This window comes from Molothrus ater, chromosome 1 (assembly GCF_012460135.2).
Source record: "Molothrus ater isolate BHLD 08-10-18 breed brown headed cowbird chromosome 1, BPBGC_Mater_1.1, whole genome shotgun sequence".
Lineage (NCBI taxonomy): Eukaryota > Metazoa > Chordata > Aves > Passeriformes > Icteridae > Molothrus > Molothrus ater.
In genome coordinates, this window is record NC_050478.2 from 81,069,851 (window position 1) to 81,093,077 (window position 23,227).

Here is a 23,227-nt window from a genome sequence, read left to right on the forward strand (position 1 = left end):
GTTTTATGATACAGTGGATGAGCTGTTTTGAATAGTCCAGTCTCATGTAAAATAAAAAGTAGCTGCTACCATCTAGAATGGGACTTGCTGTTTTCCACTATGAAATTGGAGATGCTCACTCAGCCCCTGTGAAGCTGGAGAATCTAACCCTGGTAATAAACCAGGATGGTAAAGGAAACTAAATGTAGCATTTTCCATTGCTTTGCAAGTTCTAGTCTTTCAGAAAAAGTAAGTATTGTAATCAGAAGAGGTGACAAGCTTTTCATAAAGCTGCAGTTTACACAGTGCAGGCCATAACACAAGTGATTTGCTGAAGATTACAGAGAAATTGCTGCAGTGTTTCTGGGCCCTTCCTGATACTTTGGGCATCCCGTGTTTAGTGCATGTGTGGTGTGTATGTAATGCAGCAAAAGTGTGTGATACAGTGCAGAGGTGATGGCTACTGCCCTGGGACTCGTGCAGCATTGCATCCTTAGACTCTGCACTCACATGATTGTAGAATGGTTTAGGTTGGAAAAACCCTTAAAGTCGTTGAGTCCAAGCATTAACCAGCACTGCCAAGTCCACCACTAAGCCATGTCCCTAAGAGCCACAGCCATACATCTTTTAAATACCTCTGGGGTGGTGACTTAACCACCTCCCTGGGCAGCCTGTTCTAAAGCTTGAAACCATTTTGGTGAAGAAAGTTTTCTTCATATCCAATCCTAACCCCCCCCTGGCACAACTTGAGGCCGTTTCCTCTTATGTTGTCACTTGTTACCTTGGAGAAGAGGCCAACCCCACCTTGCTACAACCTCCTTACAGGTAGTTGTAATGAGCAATAGGGTCTCTTCTCAGCCTCCTTTTCATGCTACATTATTCAAAAGATACCTTCTTTCATTAAAATTTTAGGAAAATACATGTGCATGGTGTTGGGCATGCTGTTGATTGCATTGTCCACTGTTACTCCAAATTTCATGGCCTTGTAATCAGCAGTGTTGCAAATGTTGTTAGTAATTAGAAATTACTTACTTCTATGTCAACGGTATGATCTACCCTTTTGTCACGGAATGACTTGAAACAGAAGCCTTGTACTTTTTTCCACAGTACTGTGATCACTGCGTGCTCCTGGCTGTTTAATGAAAGTACTCCCAGCAGTTTTCCATACAGAGGTGAAGGGAATGAACAGACATATATTTTTATCCCTTTGGAATAACTTTATTCTGTATACTCGCCATCTTCATGGGGGAGGGAGGTGTGGGCTTTATAAGACACTTCTTGTGTCCACTTCAGCTTTGGGTAAAATTAGTTTATATTTAAGTCTAAGCTAGTGCCTTAAGATGCTGGATTAATACACATAATTGCATTTTAGAAAATGTGGGGATGTCAGTATGGGTAGAGTTACTTTTACAACAGGGGGCTATGCTGCTGGTCAGAGGCTGCAATGATGTAAAGAATTAAGACAAATCTCTGTTTTAATTTCAATTCTTTGCACACAAACCTTTCACAAGATAAAGACATTTAAATATAGCTGGTTACACCCAGTGTTATCTGCTATATAAAGATGCAGAGGGATGCAGATCATAGTGACTGGCTGGCTCAAGAGGAAACTGAGTCAAGTCTGCAGCAGTAAAGCATGGGATTTCTTCAGCAGATGGGTAAAATAAGTCAGCATTGTAGCTGTAACCTTTGGTAAGTGCTGTGCATGATTCTATCATATAAAATTAGTAAAGGTAGTTTCTTAAGAGGTGGAGGTTTGTATTTTGCTTGTCCCTGTGGTTTTGGGTCTCCTTCAAGAATGTGTCTTTATTGATTTTCTTCATCCCCCATCAGAGAAAAGACTGCAGCTAGTGTATACTATTTCTTGGATCATAAAATGGAAGCACTAGCATTCAGATATGAGGCCTGAGAGGAGAGGTGGAGTGCATTGTATTTGACAAAGCACTCTGTGAACAAAGAAGTAATTTCTATTGCAATGGCTGTTTTCCTTCCCTTCAGAATGCTGATCAGAGGTGAGGAAAAGAGTATGATATCCCATTGTGGGAATGGAATTTATTACTGTTTGGAGCTCACAGGCATGCATGGTTGCTGATGATGTTTTGCAAAATACAGAATGCTGCCAATGACAAAACTGAAATGAAGGATACTAGAGCCATGGCAAGCATCTTGCAAGTGACCTTGAAAGAAGCCCTGTAGCATAATCTCTGCTGTCCAGTTTACATTGGAGGTATTTTTAGAAAATGTGAGTGTCTGGCATTCTACAGGTCACTTGTAGCTTTAGAAAAAGAAAAGCATTAGTAATCCCCAGTGCTTTTAAGGATTATGAAATTGGTCAGCTGCTGATGACACTGCAGCTTGCATCAGTGTCAGTGAGGTAACGTTGTGTTACGTCAGTATAGTCTCATTGTTCTGACTAAAGCTGGTTCAGCATAAGGGTTTTTATCCTCCTTTCTGGCAGAGGAGCAAGTGGCTGGTTATGAAGGTGTGTGAAATGGGTTCTTATGAGCCATGTGAGGTAGCTGCTCAGGTGTCAATGTCTGATACCATGTCAAGATGGATAGTGACATCACTTTGTTGCACACAGAGGAGTGAGTGAACTGGAGAGCACAGCAATGAGATCAGTTTCCAAATCACAGAATACTCTGCGTTGGAAGGGACTCACAAGGATCCAGTGAATCCAATTAAGTGAATGGCCCGTGGGGGGATTGGACCCACACCCTGCTGTTACTCACACCACGCTCTGGCAAACTGAGTTAAACTCAGAGTCACAATGGAACCCACCTGGCTTCTCTCTTAAACCAGAAGTGCCTTTTAAAATATAGAACCGTGGACTTAGTTAAAATGAAAAGCAAGAGTTAGCCACTTATTTCTGTATGCTGGTAGCAGCTGAAATGACAAATATCTTCTCATGTTTCAAGTGTGACTGAAGCCATATATTCAACGCCTTTCAGAGTAAAATTGCACCAAGTGTGTGTCACGATCCGTCCTTACAAATGGGTTTCGTGATGGTTCGTGGGTTGATCTCAGGGTGCAAAAGAACCGACACAACACAGGGGATTTGCAGTATTAATCAAAACAAATGCATCTCTATTGAATGACCCCAGCAAAATGCGATAGAGAGATTAAGGGAGAGAAAAAGACAGAGAGAAAAGAGAGAGAGAGGAGGGGGATATAGCTACCTAATGTAGAGATGAAGTCCTTTGGTCCAGTCCAGTTGAGGATTCACCTGTTACGTCGGGGAGATCTCAAAATCTCTAGCTAACTCAGAGGTTTTTATTATTGAAAATTGTGGGGGCGGGGGGGGGACAGGTACAACAAGGAATAGATGTAACAGGTAGTCCATGTTCTCAACAGTAAGCAAGAGCCATTGTCTTCTTGGTCCAGTGGTCACACCTGCAGGCAAACATCTCGCTTTGGTCAGCTTGCCTCCCCACACACCTCCCCCGGGCTGGGGGTTTCAGTCCCAGTCCTTGGAAGGAGGAGAGGGGCCTTCTCACATAGGGGTTTCATGTCTCGGTCTTTGATGGAGAGGCTTCTTAAATCTCAGTTTTTCTGTCATGGTGGTTGTAAAATAGGTGAGGTTCTTCTGTAGGGACCCTCTGAAACTCAGGAGAAGTCCAGCCAGGCCGAGAGGTGGGACAGCTTCCAAGGCTACTGTTGCAAAAAGGGCACGGTGCCCCTTCTTCTTCTCATTGGGCTCAGTGTAGCATACAGCAAACAACACCTGTGAAAACAATAACTTAGCAATGCTCTCAGATCTCAGGGCCTTGTTGGCATGTGACTTTCTCCTTCAGAGCCAGAGATTCTAGACAGGGGGGGTCTTCTCTTCAGTGGTCCCCAAATGACGATCGTGAGGCAGATGAGGGAAATTTCAGACAGACTCTCACAGTGTGCCAGTATTTGGGTCTGAAGGAAGAGAGGCATCACCTTTTTCCTTGTTTTATGCTTACTTGTGAACCTAATGTATTTACTGAAAATTTCACTTGGTATTAAAAAAAAAAAAAGCCTTATTTCTAAGATGAGATGCGCACCTCATCTTAAGCTATATTTAATTTTTCAAATGGTATCTCTGAGGAAGATAAAGGTTGTCTGGCTTTGTCTCTTGAAGAGCACCAGACTGGGGCACATGCCAGTGGAATGTTGCACACTTCATTTTACTTTCTGTGTATTTAAATCAGCAGTGAACAGGAGCTGTGATCAGAGAAGTAAAGCCTTAAATATTAAAAGTAGAACAGTAAATGGATCAGCACAGAAGTGGATTCAGTTGTGCTCTGTAAAGCTGTTGTTAGAGGATGATAAGAGAAAAGCAGCAGAGCTGTCATATTCTTTCAGAACTGTACACTGGCCATTTCTTGTGCTGACCTCAATTCCCCATGCCTAATTACATACTGAGAGGACAATTCTTTGATTTGTAAATCTACATGTCCTTGAATCTTTTTGCATGGAAGAGGCCTTTGGATGAGGGAAATCTGCAAATGCAAATACATTTTAATAAATTCTGGTTATTTTAACCTACAAGGTTAAGCATAAAGAAATATATATTATCTCTCTTCACTGCAAAAGGCAGCATGTATGCGATATAAGATGTAGAACTAAGACATACTCTAGTTGAACTGAGACCTAGTTAATATTCATATGTGTGTGTGTGTGTGTATGTCCCTACAATGAGAGAACAGCCAGTTTTAAAAACTAGGATGTAAGATTTCGTTCATCCCAGAGATATTAAGCAATGGGAGATCACATTCTTTGGAACATGTAGTTTAGGGTGAACACCTTTAATATCCTTTTTGCATGTAGCTAGTGTTACATATGAGTTGCTAATAAAAAAGACCCACATCAAAAGTAATTCCTTACCTTATTCCTTCCCTCTGAACAAGAGATAATGAATAGCAAATGCAAGAATTCTCCTTTTAGGGCCTGATTTATCACCCAGAGCATAATAAACATTAGCTTGCTGCTGACGTGACCATTGTGACAGCTGGAGGGGTTTGGAATGAAAGGCTGAAGCCTTAAATAAGCCTGTCAACTGAGCTTGTTATGAGGATCTTGGTTAAGATCCTTGGTTAAGACTTTGCTTTTCTTGGCCCCAAAGAGCTCCTACAGCATCCGCACTGACAGCTTCACAGTGTGAGAACTGTGCCTTGCATGCTGATGGCTGCCTCACCACCAGCCAGTAGTGGCTAAGGTCAGTACTTAAAGAAAGCACTGAGCTTGATCCAACTATTTATCATGACCCATGATATTCCTCTCCCCTAGATGCATATGTTTAGTTTGTTTGTGCACCTGGTTTTGTTCCTGGCTGTCGTGGTGTGCTGTGTGTGTCACTCTCTGATGGCTGGTCCTTCACAATAGCAATGACTTTGTTAGTGGGTGCAGGACAAAAAACAATCTTAAAAGGCAGAATCTAAACATTAAAAAGTATGGAAAATGTTACCAATGCCAGCTAAGCAGATCCCCCGGGGAGATTTAGGATTCCTACAAGTGTAGGTTCCTTCAAGGCAGGTTATTTTCCCATCCCATTCAGGCCACTGGTCTTTTAGAGGATTTCTACTTTGTGTTTACTGTCCTGCTAACTTCAGTGATACTCTCCAAGGAAGTAAGGTAAGTTCAGATTTATTTTGCAGGACTAGAGAGTCCAACTAGTTATTTTACATGACCTAGAGACCTCCAAACATCTCTCTTTTCAAACACTGTAAGGTCCATCAACCTGAAAAGTGGTGGAGAAGACTCGTGGGCAGATCCTTTCCTTTATTTGAGTTGTGTTTGTGGAGTTCTGCAGAGGAATGCTGGTGTTACATGGCTGTGTCCCATCTTCAGTTCTGCAGCTTGGTCACTGCTAAGCCACTTAAACATTGATTTCTGGGCTTTTATCTGACTCACAAATGTGTTATGAAGCTCTGGCTTCAGGGCATGAAATGAAATTTGTCATGCAAAATAGGACCCTATCGTTGTGTGGGCCCTATGATTTCAAAAATAGGGGACTGGAATTCAACAGAGCTCCTTAGAAGAAGGAGCACAGGTCTGTGCAGTGCTCCTTGCTGGAACAGCAAGTTTACAAGAAAAGATTATATGAGTGAGAATATGAGTTATTTTGAAAACAGTTGAACAAAATACTTCAGAGTAAATGAGCTTATGAGATAGAAGTGGGGGGGAATCACTGTTGTAACACACAGGTGTACACGTACATCTAAACATATACATGTTGCATAATTCAGTATACCTGATTTTAATAACTAAGGGGAAAAATCCTAATTTTTCATTTACTAGTAAACAAGTGTACAGTCTGTTTCAGCAGAAACAAGCATAAGCCCAACCACAACTCCTTTTTGAGGAATGATATAAACATTATATATAAATGTATATTTTTTAAATTATATCCTTTGTTTATTTACAAAAGCAGTCCCAGGGTTACTGCTCTGGAGTTTCTCTTTTACTTACCTGTTGCTTTGCCTATAATCAAACAAGATTGCAAAACAATTGGCAAGATGTCAGCTCAGCCTGCAGGTGCTATTGAAATGCTTTCAATAGTCAGAATCAAACAAGAACTTCACTCTTGATTTATTGTGCTTTATGTTCTGAAAATACAAATATTTCTGTGGCTGAGATTATAGAGTGAAAAGATTAAAGCACAGCACTTGAGGAAGAAGAGCTGTACCAATTACCCTGAGAAACAATTCTAAATAGCATTAGTGACCCAGTATTAGTAGTCTGAAAGGTGGCTGAGTAAAGATGGCACCTTCATATTCATTTTGAGTACTCCATTTTGATAGCTTAGCATTTGTACTCAAGGTGAAATGCTAGGGCCAGTGTAAATGGAGAACAGCACTTTGATAACATTATAGTTCTAATAGGTAATACAAGCTACAAGGAATGAATATGAGCCCTGTATATTTTTTCAGCCATATTTGCTGGCATTAATAACCATAGTGCTGAAGCCTTTTTGCCTTTCATCAGCTGTGCAGCAGAAGCTCTTCAAATGTAAAAGGAGAGGTGAATTTGTTTTTATTCTGCAAACTTAACAGAAATGCTTCTTAAAGCGAAATCTTCAATCCTTGTGTGCCTGGAGTCACCGAGAGGCAGCGGTGTCTAACAGCCTGTGTCATCTGCTGGCCTCCTGCTCCCCAGTGCTGCCACTCTCAAGGACAACCTGTCACCACAATTCATGGCCCAGCTCCTGCCTGTGCCTTGCAAAGCCACAGATTAACTTTGATGTAGCCTCTGGTACTGTTTTGTGGGGTGCTACACTGCTTAAAGGTGGGACCTTACTCAGGTGCGGGGAGGTGACTAAAGGCTGGGAGAGCATCCAGGGGACAGAACTCAAGCTGAACTTGTATCTTCACTCCCTAAAGCTGCCAGTGGATGCTGAGCATCAGGTGGGCCTTTTCTGTAGGTTCACTGAGGGATGGTTTAGCTGATGAACAGAATTCAGGGAAGATATTATTTGTCACATTCACATTTTCTGAAAAATCCCTTTGCCCAGGATTTTTCTCTTGGGAAGCTGAAAAGCCTCAGAGAAAAAGGAAAACGATAATTATCTGATTTGCTTCTCCTCTGTTTTGCTCATGTGGAATGTGTTTGGAGATTGTTTATCCATAGGTGGTTGTTTCATTGGTTTCTGGTGTGAGTTGTTTGCACTCAGTGGCCAATCAGTGCCAAGCTGTGTTGGGACTCTGGAGAGAGTCATGAGTTTTCATTATTATCTTTTTAGCATTCCGTAAGTATCCTTTCTGTATTCTTTAGCATAGTTTAGTATAGCATTCTTTAATATAATAAAGTATCTTAAAATAATAAATTAGCCTTCTGAGAACATGGAGTCAGATTCATCATTCCTCCCTTTGTCTGGGGGCAACGCAAATACAATAATTAATGAAAATCAATGGTGTGAGGCTACAGCAACTGAGCTGTTTTAGCCTTGATATTTTGAGAGGAAAATGCTAGAGCGTTTTTAGAAATGCACCTTGGAACAGTTGATGCCTTGGAGCATCAACAAAGCCTGAAAGGTGGTATGCAGTATTAGAAAGCATTTGAAAGCATTTTTAAGTGTTCTCAAGATCCTTTTTTATTAGAGGTGAGTCTCCTGGTGTTGTTCTGTCCCAGTCAGTTCTCTGGATGATGCAGTGGACAGCCTTTGCTCTTAGCCAGAGGCTGGCATGGAAGACCAGAGTGTGGTGTCTGTACCCTTCCTTGGGGAGAGTCTTTGAGGTTTATCCCCAGCTGTTACTGACATGGGAGATTGGAGGGCCACTGCCAGGGCCACCTCCCAGGACAGAGCCTTTCACGATCTTTGGGGACCAGGCACCTCAGAGAGCCCCAGCCCATGAGGCATTGCTGGTGAGCAGAGGCATCCAGCCACCAGGAGAGGCTGCGAGAGCTTCTTGTGCTGGTGAGCAGCTGCTGGAAGAGAGGGCAAAAAGAGTGTTTTGCTCTGGACCACTGGATGTGCTTGCAGCAGGCATAAAGGGTGTGGGGTTACCCCACCACGTGTGACTGCATCTGCTGGTGATGCTTAACCTAAGAAAGCCACACCCTGAGCACCCAATAAGCAGCGTTTACTGCAGTGCCTACAGCGTGGTGCTTATAATATGGACTCAGATTTAAAGGGATTTGGATTTCTAGCCCATTTCAGTGAAAGCTTTTGTTATCTTTCATGGAAATTGATTGCTTACCAGTAAAATCCATGTGGTTTATTGTTACAATTTAATAGGGTTTGCCTGTGAAAACAGATGTGAAAAAGCCCTTAAATAGCTACATGCCCTTCCAGCATCCCAGCATTCCCTACCCGACTCAGGGATATTTTCTCAAATGAATGATGTGGATAAAATTGAAATTAGCAGAAACACTGTGCAAGGAATCCTAGGAAAGGTATGAGTGGCTCTCAAAATATTTCACAGGTGTAGACCTTTCTGCAGTGCAGACCTTCCTGCTGAGCTGTGGGTGTAACATGGTACTCAACAATTCCCACTTCAGCTCCTTCCCACCACTATGGTTTTCTTGACACTACTCTGAAAATGTGAGCAGTGTTGCCTTCTCTGGCTTGAGGGAGAGATCTTCAGGTCACAAGAATTTCTTCACTCTTCCATGGGTCTAGGAGTCCAAAGGCTGTTTTGGGTGAGTGTAAACCCACAATTCTGTAGGAAGATTCATGTCCATACATTAATGTGATTTTTAAATAACTGTGTGAGGGATGATCATTGTTAAATTAGATCTTGGCTTTGTTAGACTTACTGCTGCTGCTGGGCTGCTGCTGCCACCTCTCCCTCCTCTTTTTCCCTGCCCTGGGTTATTTAAATTCCCCCCAAGTGTCATTTTCAGATGTGCCTTCTCAGCTGGCACAAGGCTTTCAGAAGAACCCAGCTAATGGCAACAGGCAACACAGGGATTTTATGGCATTTAAACTGCACGGACCTGACTTTTGCTTTCATAACTTCATAAATCTCTTAAATTGCCTACTGGAATCTTCAAAAGCTGGAATTCTTCAGCAAAGGAGGGCATGATGGCAGTATATGATGCAAAACTTTCATAGTCTTGTGTTTTAGGCTAAGCTTTCCTACACAGCAAATACTCATTTGCCTAAGGAAATCACTTGGTGGAAAAAACAGGCCATGGGCATGGTAAGCTTCCTGTTACTCAGAGGGAAGGATACTTTTCACATGTGTTTTGAGGAGGGCACCTTTAATGTTATCTATCTGTACTGTAGGGAATGCATGAGCACTCTTGCCCTTCTTTGTCTTCAGAAGCTGTGTGGGCTCAGCCACTCTGCAGCCATGAGCAAAGATGATCTGTGTCCTGGGTGTGTCCAGCCTCACCAGCACCTGACATCTGAAGACTGCCACTGGGATTGTCACAAGCTCCACAGGCCCCTGCTGTCCCAGCTGCCTCTGCCATCTCTGAAGAATTTTGTGTGGTTTTCCAAAGCCAAGAGGGGATACGTTCTCACTTTGCTTGACTGACATAGTTTTTGTTACATGGTTTTGTTTCTGTGGATTTTCCCATCCATCCTTTTTCCCTCACACCTGATAACCAAGAGCTGACCTTATGGATTAACTTGGTATTGAGGAAAATATTTCTCTTCAGTTGAGGGGTAGACTGAGGCACACAGGAAATTAACAAGTCCGACTGGAACAAGCCCTGCACTTGATCCAACAAATGCCAGCACAGGAACAGCTGCATCTTTAATGCTTATGGAAATACCAGATGGTGAGCTTGGCTGTAACCTGTTTTCTTCCCTCAGTGTTTTCTTCAGTTATATCCCTCTCTGGTGGTGGATTTCTTTCTCTCATTCTACCTCGCATTATCTTTACTTTGGTCAGATCTGAGTTGACTGGTGTACAACACTCAGCTCTTCACTATGGCCTCATTTTGCTGCTTTTCCAATTTAACTAATTCTTGCCCCAAGGAAATGCCATTCAATGCCCTAAAAGAAGAGTGACCCATATAACATATGTTCTGTGCCCTGGGATGATGGGCTTAGGAGACAAAGAGCCAGAGTGATAGACTACCATATTTGTAGAATCTTCCTACCATATTTATAGCTTTTCTGCTTTTTTTTTTTTTTTAATTTGACACATCCTGAAGCTGGGATTTTTTTTCTACTGACTAAAAATAGCTACAGTTGTGAATGTGATCTGCATGTGGCAATTGAAGAGCATACCTGGAGATAAAGAAGGAAGAGAGGTCTCCAGCCAAGCCCCAGGTTTGGAGTCTGGGAGGTGGGCTGATTGTCTGCAGTGCTTAAATCCCACGGCTGTGGGATCCTGTACAAACTGTGTTTTGTAGGAGGCAGCCCTGGGAGACCTGCAGACAGGGAATTACTGTAATCCAGCCTGAATGTCACGAAAGCATGGATTAATATTTCATCTTCTCACTCTGACTGTTGTCAGACTCACTTTGTTCCTGAGCAGGGGCTGTGATCCTCAAAAGACAGTGTTGAATTAAAGATTAAGCCAGTGTTTTACTTGATGGGAAGAGAGCAGTTCTCTGTGGAGGATGGTGACAATGCGGCTCTTACCCAGCGCTGCATGTGGGGGTTTGGATTTTCCCAAATCCAAATGACAGAGCAAAGCTGCAGCGTGCTGCTGGGGATGGTGTGAAGGGAAGGATCCCTGGCAGCTGTGAGCCCTGTTAATGAAAGTGACACTGGTAACTAGCTAAAGGTGAGCAAGAGGCACTGAGTGGCTCCAGGAGATGCCATTGGCTGCTGTATGTGAGAAAGCTCATCAGCAATGAGTAAAAGGGCAACAAGTACCTGCTTGGAAAAATGGAAGCTGCAAGAAACCAACATGGACCAGCAGAGAGCCCAGGTGAGAGCCTTACCCCAGGTCAAGGATGTGGCAGGGCAGCCCTCTTCGCTGGAAACAACACACCTAAGCTGCCCCAGCTCTCAGCACGGAAACCAGTTTCAGGATGAATGATTTACATCTCTTTAACCACTAACTGCTTCTGATTGGTTAAGTCAAGTGAATATAAGCCTGATTAAAATCAACCCAAGAGAGTTTGTGCACACTAGTTCAGCTTAACTTTTCAGTTAAAATGGCTCAATTGAAGTTTTTTTGTGTTGTTTTTAAATACAGACCAGACCTCGTCATGTTGCCTGGTATCTCTTCTCTGGACAGCTGACATACAGCACTTCTCCCTTGGCTTTCTCTGAGCACAGTATCCTAGTCAGTCATGCAGATTCTCATGAGGACTGGAAACCCTTCAGAAGCCTAAAAAGGCTCTTGCAGAAGACCTGGAAAACCATAGGCAAACACTGCTCATTATGCCCATGAACATAAAAAAAAAGGATAATGCAGTCAATCATGTGAAGAATAAACTCCACATTTTTCAAAAGCTAGAGGTGAGAAACTGATTGTGTAAAACACCCAAAAAGTACATTTTTATGATCATGTTAGTGGAATTTCTGTTTGCTAAACAAAGTTTTGAGACCGAAAGAAAGAAAAATTATTTTAATATGGCTGGTCTGTTTGGTTCTGTTGCTCACCAAACAAATATTTTATTTCACTCATATGAATACACTTAGGAAGCTGCAACTGCAGCTTTTTGAAAAGGATACCAGGCAGTCAAAGACCACATTTCCCTTGAGCAGAACTTGGGTAAATGCTACATGACTACTATTCCACTAGACTTCCCTGTGAATGCAGCCAAGCTGACAATACAGCATGTCTGCTCTCAGTACAACTATGTTTGCATATTCTTTTCAAACACTACTTCACTTTGGTTTGGAACTGAACTTTTAGTGGGGCTATAACTTAAATTCCCCATTTACTTATTGATTTGTGTCCCATTAACACTGTCACACGAAAATGCAGAGCACCCCCACACTACTGGCTTCTGCAAAAAGCTGGCTCCAGTGTTGTGGCAGCAAACACAAGGAAACCTTAACTCCCTGCTGCTGCACGTAGTGTGAAAGTAAATATTTTATCACCTCTGTCAGCAGAAAGCTGTGCACAGCGGCTCAGGAAGCACCTTTGGTGGTTAGCACCTCTCTGAGCTGACTTCAGTTACTATGGCACCAAGAGGAAAAACCCCATTGGCGCACACACACACGGAGCAGAGATGTTCCAGCAGTTCCTGGGCCCCTTTCCTGATCCACATTTACAGGAGCTCACTGCTCCATCAGTGCCTTGTGGGAAATCACTGGATGCATCCAGGACGGCACCCGCGAGCACAGATTTTGCACATCTGCCCCTGGAAGGTTTCTGTTCCTTTTCTGTCTGTTTTGGAGGAAGGGCTTGGGCAAAGAACAAACTGGCATTCATGTGGGAAGCTGCTGCAACAGGAAGGGGAAAATGAACTACTGAATCCATTTTCCCAACCTCTTCTCTTTCCCTGAGAGACAACTGAAACAGGAGCATTTGGCCCACTAATTATCCAGAAACCTGTGCAGTTTTATAGATATAAAAGCATGCTACAACCATTGTAAATTCAAAGGTGCCAAGAGAAGTGGCAAATTTAAACATGACTAGGCAAAATTAATGTGCATAATAACTTTCATTACCCAATGAAGTACAATTTTCACATAATCCCCTGCCTCTTCTCATGCAAGTGCTCCATAGCGTTCAGTGAAAAAGGCAGCTGGTCTGTTTTCCCTTTGTAGCCTCCATAATATACCCCAAATTATTTGCTCCTCTCACAGAACAATTATTTAATACTGTCTTTTTGAGAGATGGTCATCATTAACATATATAAGTGCTCCACATTATCACTAGGAGGTAAGAGGATTTTTATATGTATATGTGTTAATAATATATGTTAAAAAATTTAAATTATGTATGTATCTATATATTTTATATATGTATCTCATTATTACTTTATACTGGAATAGTGTTCATGTGTGCCTGTTATCTGCAGGTAGTTTTATAGGTATGGTTAAGTGTAATACCATGTGTAATTAAAATTACTTAATTATATAAGTGTCTATATAGGTGTCTATATAGGTGGGGAACTGATTTGGAGCATCCAGTTTGCCCAGTCTGGGATATCCATATTTAGCATTATTAAGCACATCTCAGTCTCAGCATGGATTTGGCTGATATCATTTATACTTCCCAGAGGTCAGCAGCTCCACAGCCAAAGCAGAAAGGGTCCAGAGTTCACGAACTTCTCCATAAGTGCTATGTTTAGCTGTACATAGGAATTCACCAAACAGAAGAAAACTCCTGCTCTCCAGAATGAGTTGGCCCTTCTCATTTTCCAGGCTTCTTTTCTAATACTGTGACAGCCTGTGATACCTTTGGAGGTATCTATGAATACTTTTTAGCTTTTTTCCTTACTTGGATGGTGGCCAGCACAGTGGCTGATATTGGGTGATGGGGAAGATGGTGCCTTCTGGGAACCCCCATGCTGAAGCTCTTCCTCACCAGAGATGAGAGCACAATATCATTTTAGAAAATGTTGGGAAGCAGTTGGATTTCCACCTTCCGCTGTCACTGTCATTAAATCCCTGTTAGTACAATTACTGCAGAACTAGGTTGGCCCATGGGGCTGGGAGCTTCCTGGGAGCACCATGGTGAGATGATCCCAGGGTACCAAGACAAGGAATGGCTGTGATGGCAGACAGCCCCCATGCCAGTTACAGCACTCCAGGACTGATTCTTCCCACTAATGTGCCACACTACATCCTGGCACTGAAGGCAGGTAGAAAACCTCCCTCTGTCCTAGGAATTAATGTCCCTTTTCCCTCTGAGAACATCTTTCTGCAGCAGCACCTTTGCCTTCCCTCAGGGGCTCCAGCTGCCAGGAGGTGCTGCAAAGGGTTTGCTTGCTCTTTTTTAGGAGGTAAACTGTGTTGCTTGAGTGACCAGGAGCAACCTGAAGTGCAGCCAGTATTGCCTGGCATTTCATTGTTATGGATCTCTTGGGAGAAAAGAAATCCACAACAAAACACAGATCAAGCCACTCTATTTGTGCTGAAATCCAACAGAACTCAAATCCTCCTTGGCAGCAGCAGCTCAAGGGGACAGATGGCTGAAAGCAAGCCAGGTGTGCCTTCTCTTCCTCCTCCTCATCCTCCTCCACTGTGGTCCCTTTGCCACAGGTTTCAGGAAGAGTTTTGTGGGAGCTTTGCCCACTGCAACCTTCAGACAGGTAAGGTAAACAGCAAGTGAGGGGTGCAGACTTTAGGGTGAGGACAATGGTGAAGAGGGGAAGATAGCAGATCAGAGAGGCAGCAGGGGAGGAAGGCAATGAGGACACAGAAACCTGTGGCCTGCCCTGCCAAAACTAGCAAGTGCAAAGCTTTACACAGATGCCTCAAGTGGAGTCACACTCTCAGCAAGGATACTGGGAGACTACGTGCTTGCAGCAGAGCATGGACACAGGCCAGAAAAGCAATGACTTCTTTCTCCAGCAAGATGACCAGTGAAAACCTGATGGGAAACAAAAGCAACAGTTTTCCTTAACTCCTAGGGAAAAATTCAATAGGAGTGGAAGTTAACCCACAATCACTGCATGGAAACCAAACAACTTTTAGGTGATGCTGATGAGTCTTTTGGTGAAAGTGAACGGCTTTTAGGTCCACTGGAAAGTGAAAGGCAGCATCCCAAAACCCCTCTGAAGAATGAGCGTGTCAAGTAAGTTTAACATCTTGTGCCTCTTTTAATGGAAATATCACATTTATGCACATGAACACAGTAAAGTACAAAGGATTAGAAAATAGGCTTAATTTCCAGCCCCTAATTCTAACATACTGTTCATTAATCCCTGAGTGCACCTGTCAACTGTCGGTCTCTTGCAGGTGGTACTGAAAGTGCAAATTCAAGTGCTCAGCTGTAGCACAGGTTGCTTTTCAGAACCAAATATTAGTACTAAATCTTCAAAACCCTGGGTTGGCAGTAAACAAAAATTAACAGTTAAACCATTCAATCCAGTGTACCAATTTGAAATCTATCCTGATACCTTTGCCACAGCCAGCCAAAAGATTGTCTGCCTGCTTTCCAGAGAAATGAGTTCAACTTGTACTCTGGTCACCCCAAAGCCATTAAAAAATTGGTGCCTATGAATTGCACAGCCCTGATGCACTTACAGATTAAACTGCTATTCATATTCCCAGGACTGGGCAGGTGTATTGGCAGGTGCATATTCCTCCAGCTCTGACCCAGGAGGCCACCTGGCACTGCAGTCTGGCCAGCACGGAAGTACAAAGAACAGGCTGTGTGGAAAAATCTTTGTCTCCCACATCTGTCCTAAGCCCTGTCAGACCCCTCAGACAGGAAATGGCAGTGCTGATCTGGGCTCCAGTTTTCAATCAACTGAATTTATTTCTCCCATGGCATGCCAGTTTCATTACAAATTCAGTGAGACTGAGGCCAGCCTCTGTGCTGTGGGACTAAAGGATGGAAAAGTTTTCCCTCTCTTTAATTGACGGGAGAAACTGGTGACAGCAGCTGCTGGGGTCTGCCTGGGCTCCAGCACAGCAACACCTTCAGGAGGACACACTGCAGCACATTTCAGTTCAAATGTGTGCAAAGCCTGAGCAAAACCTTACCCTGAGCATGTGCTCTGTGCTGTTTGCACTGGACCTCTACTTCTATCAGCATGGTCTTTCTTCAGCAAGCAGCAGGTTCACAGCCCTTCCTGACCAGAATCTGCCAGGGCTTGGCTTGCTGTTCAGCCTGATGACTGGTACAACCAGAGGAATCCTTAATGGATCCTTAAAGGAGCACAAAAACTTGCAGCAACCTGTGGGAACTGCCACTTGGAGACGCACTTCCATACAAGGGAAAGTTTTCTCCCTGTGTGGAAACAGGGGGTGAGGTACTGCCCTTCTCGGGCACCCAGAGGTGTGGTACCCAAGGTTACAGTGACATCTGGCCACATCAGTGGCTGAGCTGCCTGGTACTGCACCTCTGACTGGGTATTCACAGCCTGTAGCTGCACTTGACACCTGGGAAAGTTGGTTGAACCTCTGGAAGCTGCATAATATTCTTGTCCTGGCTATATTCTGGAAAGGCTAACAATAAACCTGGTGAATTTTTTAAAAAGAAACTTTAATATCAACCTAAAAAATATCCACTGTGCTTCACCATCTCCCTTATTTCACAGTTAAAAGCAATGACAAAATATTCCCTGAGACTAAAAAGGAGACAACAGATAATGGATAAAGGGAAATCTATTGGAGGAGGCATATCTTAGGTGGTGGTGGCAATCAAAAATTGTCTCATCTTCTATATTTCTTCAAAGAAAGAAACTGTCTCATCTTCTATATTTCTTCAAATCACTCCATGCACCTGATTTATATTTGCAGAAGATGTGACTACCTCAACTGCACAGATATTTCATATTAAGCCCTTTTTAGGTTCAACAGAATAAACAATAGCATTAGGAACTGCATCCATACAGATTGTATAGACCTGTACTTAAAATCTGTTAACTGGAATAGAAATAAAGTGCTTAGTATATCCAAAACAATTGTAGACCTGGATTTTCACTGCCAACCAACACTGTGGTAAATTTTAAACTTTTAATTATTACTATAAACCTTTGCAATATGTCTACCTAAGGAAGAAGAGGGAGGAATGTCTAGTGTCAAAAGCACAACTCCTTAATTTTGTCCATTACAAAATGAACAAACACAAAATACGATCCTTTCAAACACGTTTTTCAAACTGTTTCACAGTCATTCACCAGGAGCTGGAAAAACAGGAATCCATAAGAGGACTGCACCACTTAGAATGTCCTGTCAACAGCAGACCAGTAAACCTAGTAAGTCTTCCAGCTCAAAGCATCTTCCTGCTCCACCATCAGACTTGCTGTGGCATAGCCCTTGCTGTATTTCTGCTCCTTTCCTGCTCCTGCCATGACTCAGTATTCCAGCTCCATGAGCAGTGGGCACGCACAAAGGCATTCAGTCTGTTACCTTGATGGGATAACAAGACTAGCAGCTCAAGAACCTTCTCAGCAGCTACCTTCAAATCAGGTCCTGCTCTGGGCAGGAGACACCTGCCTGGGCTTTTGAGCCTCTGCTGCTCTATTCTTCTCCAGCTCCTCTGCCTTCCTCCGCTCTTCTTTCAGCTCCTTGTATCTCCATTTGGGAATCTGCAGATAGGGGTCCTCCTTGGCACTGCTCCTCCTCCTGGCCTTTTCTGGCTGGAAGGTGGGCGGAGGAGCCTTGCTGACACGGACTTTGGGGATGACAAATCCCGGCCGGACACTGCTCCGTCGAAGCAGGTGGAGCGGCAGCAGACTTGCTTTCCTCGTGGCTACTGTTGTCACCTGGGACATGGCCATGCTGATGGGCTGCAGGCTGGCTCTTCGTTCCTTCTTCTTGGGGACCACAGTGACTTTGGAGTTCTGGAAGAGCTTCTCATAGCTGCTAACGTGATCCTTGTCTTGAGATCGGATCTCCTCTGCTCTCTGCTTCCTAAGGATCTCCTGCACTGCCAGTCTGCGTTTCCCCACACAAGGTGGGCTGCCTGGGCACACAGTCCGGCACCCCAGGGCAATGAAGGGACTTCCCAAACTTGTTGTCACCTTCACCATGTGGTCAAGAACCCCATCCTCTTCCGGGCCATAGAAAGACCGGAACGAGACAGCAGCCCTTACGCACTCAGAAATCTTCTGCAAGCAGCTTTTTGGCTCTGCAGCCTTGGCAAGAAGTTCCTTCATTTTTGGCCATTCTGGTTTATATTGATCAGAAAACTGTTCTGGGCATGGCCTGTCCATCAGCTTCTGCATGACGAAGGCAGACTCTGATCTTCCTGTGAAACAAGCCCATTCCCATGAAGTCAGTCCCCGGCTTGGGTCAGTTGCATGAACATTTGCCCCTCAAAAGAAAAACAATTAGCATTAATTATTTAAAACACCCACATTTCTGTTATCAGAGGTGAGTCAGGCAGACCCCTACATGAAAATGTCACATAAAATACACAATAATATTTTTGTCAAAATGAACATACAATAAGGATACATCTGATTCCTGACTTTATGAACTCCTTATGTATTTAAAACAAGGTAAAAGGCATTAAGACTGCATATATGAAATTCTCTTAAAATTACAAGTAATGAAATAATGAATTTCACCTGCATTTAATCTTGACTGCCATTTTAATATCCATTCACTTGAGCTCACAAGGAAAGAGTTACAGATATGGAAAGAAACAATTCTCTATAAAAAAATCCATCCCCGTATCGAATAGTGAACTTTCTACTGGTCACGTCCACTTGGAAGAAAGGTCTTAGGCTAATAATCACAAGTTTCATGAAAATATCCACTCACTGCTCACTAGGGGTAAAATCAGCAAATAAAATATAATTAATTTCTTTTAAAGTATCTCCATTAAAAATGGGGGAAAAAAAGAAAGTAAAAAATGTGCAATTCATGCTTCCTTATGTCTGAAAGGACCCTGTAGAATTAGGAAATGTTGAGAAGATGGTAACAAGGGTGATCAAATATAAGGAAAGTATCCATGAATGTCCAAGAGTGGATAATGGGTGAGATGGACCTTCAGTTTGAACCCAGAACAGCTGGTCTCACCTACCTGAGATAACAAGCCTAAGGAAATGAAGTAACTGTTAGCCAAAACATTCTGTTATTTCTAAGTGGATCAGCCATAAAAGGCAGCTGGGATACAGGCTACACAGCAGAGGCTTAGACATTTGAAGTGTTTTGTCCTGGAAGGAAATTATTTCAAGTGGCCTGTCCTTCTCCCATTCCCAGTTTATATTTATCTCTTTGATTCTGATGTCTGTCCCCATCACCATTCTTTTTTTTTCTCACATATTTCTGCATCCTTTTTCCATCTTTGCATTTCTTTTGATCTCTCCATCTTCCACTAAGACCTCACACATTGGCTTTTGCCCTTCTTCTTCCCTCTTGTTTTCAAGTGGAGTTACACTCTTCTCCCCCGGGGCACTTGGGGACTCTTGAAAAGAGGATACAAGAGTCTCATGAGAAGCAGACATCCCAGTCTGCCCCATGGTATCCTTTACAACTTCCTTAGTATCATACCCACATTCCTTGGCAACCAGAAAATTGCAGGGAAGTCTTCCCATAACATTAGGGTGGAGCTGTGGGCATTTGTCAATGAGGATGGCGTGTGCCCAGTCCTGCTGACAAAGAAGAGCTCTGTAAAGGACACAGGAAGCTCAATCCAAAGTGCACCTGTGGAAGAATTGCTGCAGAACAATGAACAGCAGCAAGTGGTTCTGGAAGCTGAAGTTGGCAGGACACTGTTGCAAATAGCCAGCAGATTACAGCTGGTGAATGCTATAGGATACAAAAGACCTGTCAAAAAATTGGCTTGATGGCACCAATTAAAAAGAATCTCAGAGACTTGTCAAGGACTTGACAACTGGCACCATATCCTGGGCTTTGCATCCAAGTGATCCTGGGCACACACACCTTGATGCTCTACAGTACATGGGTATGAAGGTGAAGAATGAAATCAATGGGAGAGTGAGGGAATACTCTCTGGTTTCAGGCAGACAGGTTCTTAAACTGAAAATCCTTTGGTTTATATTCTGCCTTTGAACTTTGACTGATCTCAGAGGGAGCTTTGCACGCTCCAGTCTGCAGACTGTTCTGCAGATCTGTTCCCTGGGACAGGCACGGGCACTTTGCCCAGCTGCCTTCAACATACTGAGCTCTGCAACATTTAGTCATGGTTTACTCATATCTCTGTCCCTGCAGACAGTTTCTTGAAAGAGTTTAAAGCTGGGATACAAAGAACATTTGACTTATTGAAGGGCTTCTTTACCAGGTGAAGGACCATTTTCAAACAGACAACACAAAACTGACCCACACAGATCTTGTCACAAAAGTGACAGTCTATCCCATTGCTTCACAAGAAGGAGATGTCCAGAAATCTGAGGAAAGGACCAGAGAATACTGGTAATGAGACTGTTACCAGAATACTGGTACATAAAATAATAATAATTTTTTTTCCAGGTGGATTATCTTGGAGACAGCATTTCAAACTGGAATAAGGAGTACTTGATATAAAGAAAAGCAACCACAATCTAGTTTGTGGTGGGTTCAGTATAACCTTTCCCACAAAGGATGTTTTGTCATTAGAGGAAGATAAAGGCAAAAAGAGAGCAGAGGAAAAGTGATAAAAACCTCAGCTTTATTAAGCTAGTTCCTAAGTCTCTGAGAATATCCCTAAAGAGAAGATGCTGGAGACATAGATCAAGAATGGATGTGGAAGGAGACACCCTAAGCAAAATTGCTGATAACAGTTAAAGTATAATTTAAGTGAAATTTGCAGAAAGGACACTCAGAGAGAGAGCAGCAGGGCACTGCAGGGAGTCAAGCATGGGACCCAGACTGGAAGGTGGAAAGAAGCCAAAGAGAAGGAACGAATCAAAGAGTTCATGTAGATTTGAAGAAAGGATCTCAGATGCAGAATGGTTTGATGAAGTTCATGACTGTAGAAATTACAGATAAATCAGGGAGGGGTGGGAAAAAGGCAGACCAACACATACCTCCTGCTTCCTAACCTCTTTTTGAACCTCCTGACCCAAACTTCCTATCTTTGGATTTCCCTCATCTCACACTAGCCTCTTTCCCTAGTCCCTTCTTAATACTTGCCTGAATCTGAGCTCCTTCCCAAAAGAGCTCACTGTGACTGTGGCAAATTATGTGGAAGTTGTTTCCTTGATGTACATATAACAGGCAAGGAATTAATACAGGAAGAACAGCAGCTAAAGGAATTGTCTTCAAATAAAAAATTTAATTCTCAGCTTGTAAACAAGCAAGAGGTCTAGACAGCTGTTTACCATTATCTTCAAGAAAAAGTCATTTCAGTTCTGATATGGTGCAGCTGTGAGAATTTGGAGCAGAGTAGTTCAAAAAGAGCAGTGTGAGAAAGTGCTCAGTGGGGGCTCCTCACCTTTGCTTGGGGGCTGCACTCAGCTCTGGCCCTTGTCTGGGCTATGCCTGTGCCCTGCTGGCCTGGACCCTGACCCACAGACATAATTTCTTGTTTTGCCTCAGACCTACCTTGACTCTATGAACTTGCCTTTGTTATCATGGACTTGCCTGGCAATCACTGCAGTGCTGCCTGATCCAGGTTATTGACACCAGCCCTGCCATGTTCCTCAAAGGAACACCTTTGTTGAGGAGGCTGGTGCTGTCACCCTTGGCTCATCTTCCTCTGAGGAGAAGCCCATTCTTTCTGACAGATGGCTCCCCAGGTGTTTTGGAAACTGTCTCAGAAAACAATACTACAGAGTATTGAAATCCCAACCTACCAAGAGAAATCAATGCTGACTTTTTACCTTGTATTACAAAATCTCTCCTAAGGTGTTATTCACCATGGTTTTATTGATTTTCTGTGCAAATCAGGATACATTCCTGAACAAACTTGTCATTCAGCAGAATGCCTTATCTAGAATATACATGAGTAGTCATGTCCCTTTGTAAATGTGATAGCAGTCTTATAGAACTAATTGTCATTTCAGTGTAACTATAGCCTACAAGTTTTCTTTCAGGAAAGCTGCACTTGCCACTTGCCTTGCTTTTCCTAGAAGTTTCCCTGAAGATCATTTTCAGTGCAATTAATTTGAACACGCATGCTCCTTTAGGATATAAATATCCTATTTTATTAAGACTTCAAGTCCTTTTGAGGTGCAGAACAGGCATCTTGAGTTTAAAGATGGGGCTGAAGAGACTCAGGTGTTTGTTGCCAGCCTGTTTTTTGGGTGGTTTTTTGGGTTTAAAGCCCAGTCTCCAGATCCAGGGCCACTCTGCCAGCATTACTAAAGCAGCACTGAGTTTAGACTGGAGATTACAGCAGGGCTTGACACGTGAACAGCAACCAGCATTTCTGGCTGGCTCCCCTGATGAGTGCTGGCAGCGGCGTGGTGCTGGCAGCGCAGCAGCCTGTGACAAACTGCCAGTGGCAGAGGGGCCCCCCTTCACCCACTGTGTGCTCACAAACAGCAAATTCACATGTTCCAAAGGCTCCCTCTGAAAGAGCAACGCTATGGCCAAGTGTCTCAGAGTGCCTTAATCTTGTAGTGATTGACCTTGCCCCCCCTCCACAAACTCAAATTTCAGAAAGAGCAGTCACTTTGGCAATCCAGCTCCGACCATCTGTCACACATTGCTGTCACCTCTTTCCCCATCTGACTGTGCTGAATCCATGCTAAGGCAGCTAGGAAGGTGAGTTATTTTGCTTTGCTGACCTCCCGCATTGCCATCAGCAGAGGTCTTACCCAAGCCACTGAATGGATACCAGGTTTAAAACCTCCTGGCTGTAACTCTTTTCTAAACACACATAACTGCTTTGTAGCTGTGCAAGGAGACCCACAGCTGATTATGGGTGTTTCCCCTCTATGTTGCCATGCATTTTTACATTTTAATATCAAATTTTGCTGCTTTATTTGTGAAACTGATTTTTTCACCAAATCTTTTAATAATGTCTTTTACCTTCTGCAGCTCACTAGTACTTAATTGTCAGCACCCACTCAGTGTCTCTTAAATCTCAAACTACTTCTAAATCCATTCTGAATGAGAATTTCCCTCCTTCCCTCCCTCCATTTCACCAGACTGTGCAGTGCTAAAAAATACTCGGATATTAAAATGGGTGAAGGCAAATTACTGCGCTTCCTTTGTGGCCTCTAATTTGAGCTGAAAATGTGAGGAACTGCAAGTACTCACTGAAACTGCAATTCAGAAAATCAAAAGTATATTAACTTGCTAGATCTTTAGTTGGTGGATGACCTTGGGTATCCTCTCTATCTCTGATGCAAAAATAGGCTGATAAAGCTTTCTGTAGGCAAACCCAAGATGGAGGCTAAAAAAAAA

The 23,227-nt window shown here is 43.1% G+C and overlaps 1 protein-coding gene across 1 annotated transcript in view; it reads right to left on the bottom strand.

Moving 5' to 3' along the window:
* Nucleotides 1–15,051: 15,051 nt before the first annotated feature.
* Nucleotides 15,052–23,227, bottom strand: part of ANKRD33B (ankyrin repeat domain 33B) — a 44,921-nt gene continuing 36,745 nt past the window's right edge. The window contains exon 4 of the mRNA XM_036404403.1: nucleotides 15,052–18,242. Coding sequence (XP_036260296.1) covers nucleotides 17,392–18,242 — 851 coding nt within the window. The 3' untranslated portion in view covers nucleotides 15,052–17,391. The remainder of the gene's footprint in view (nucleotides 18,243–23,227) is intronic.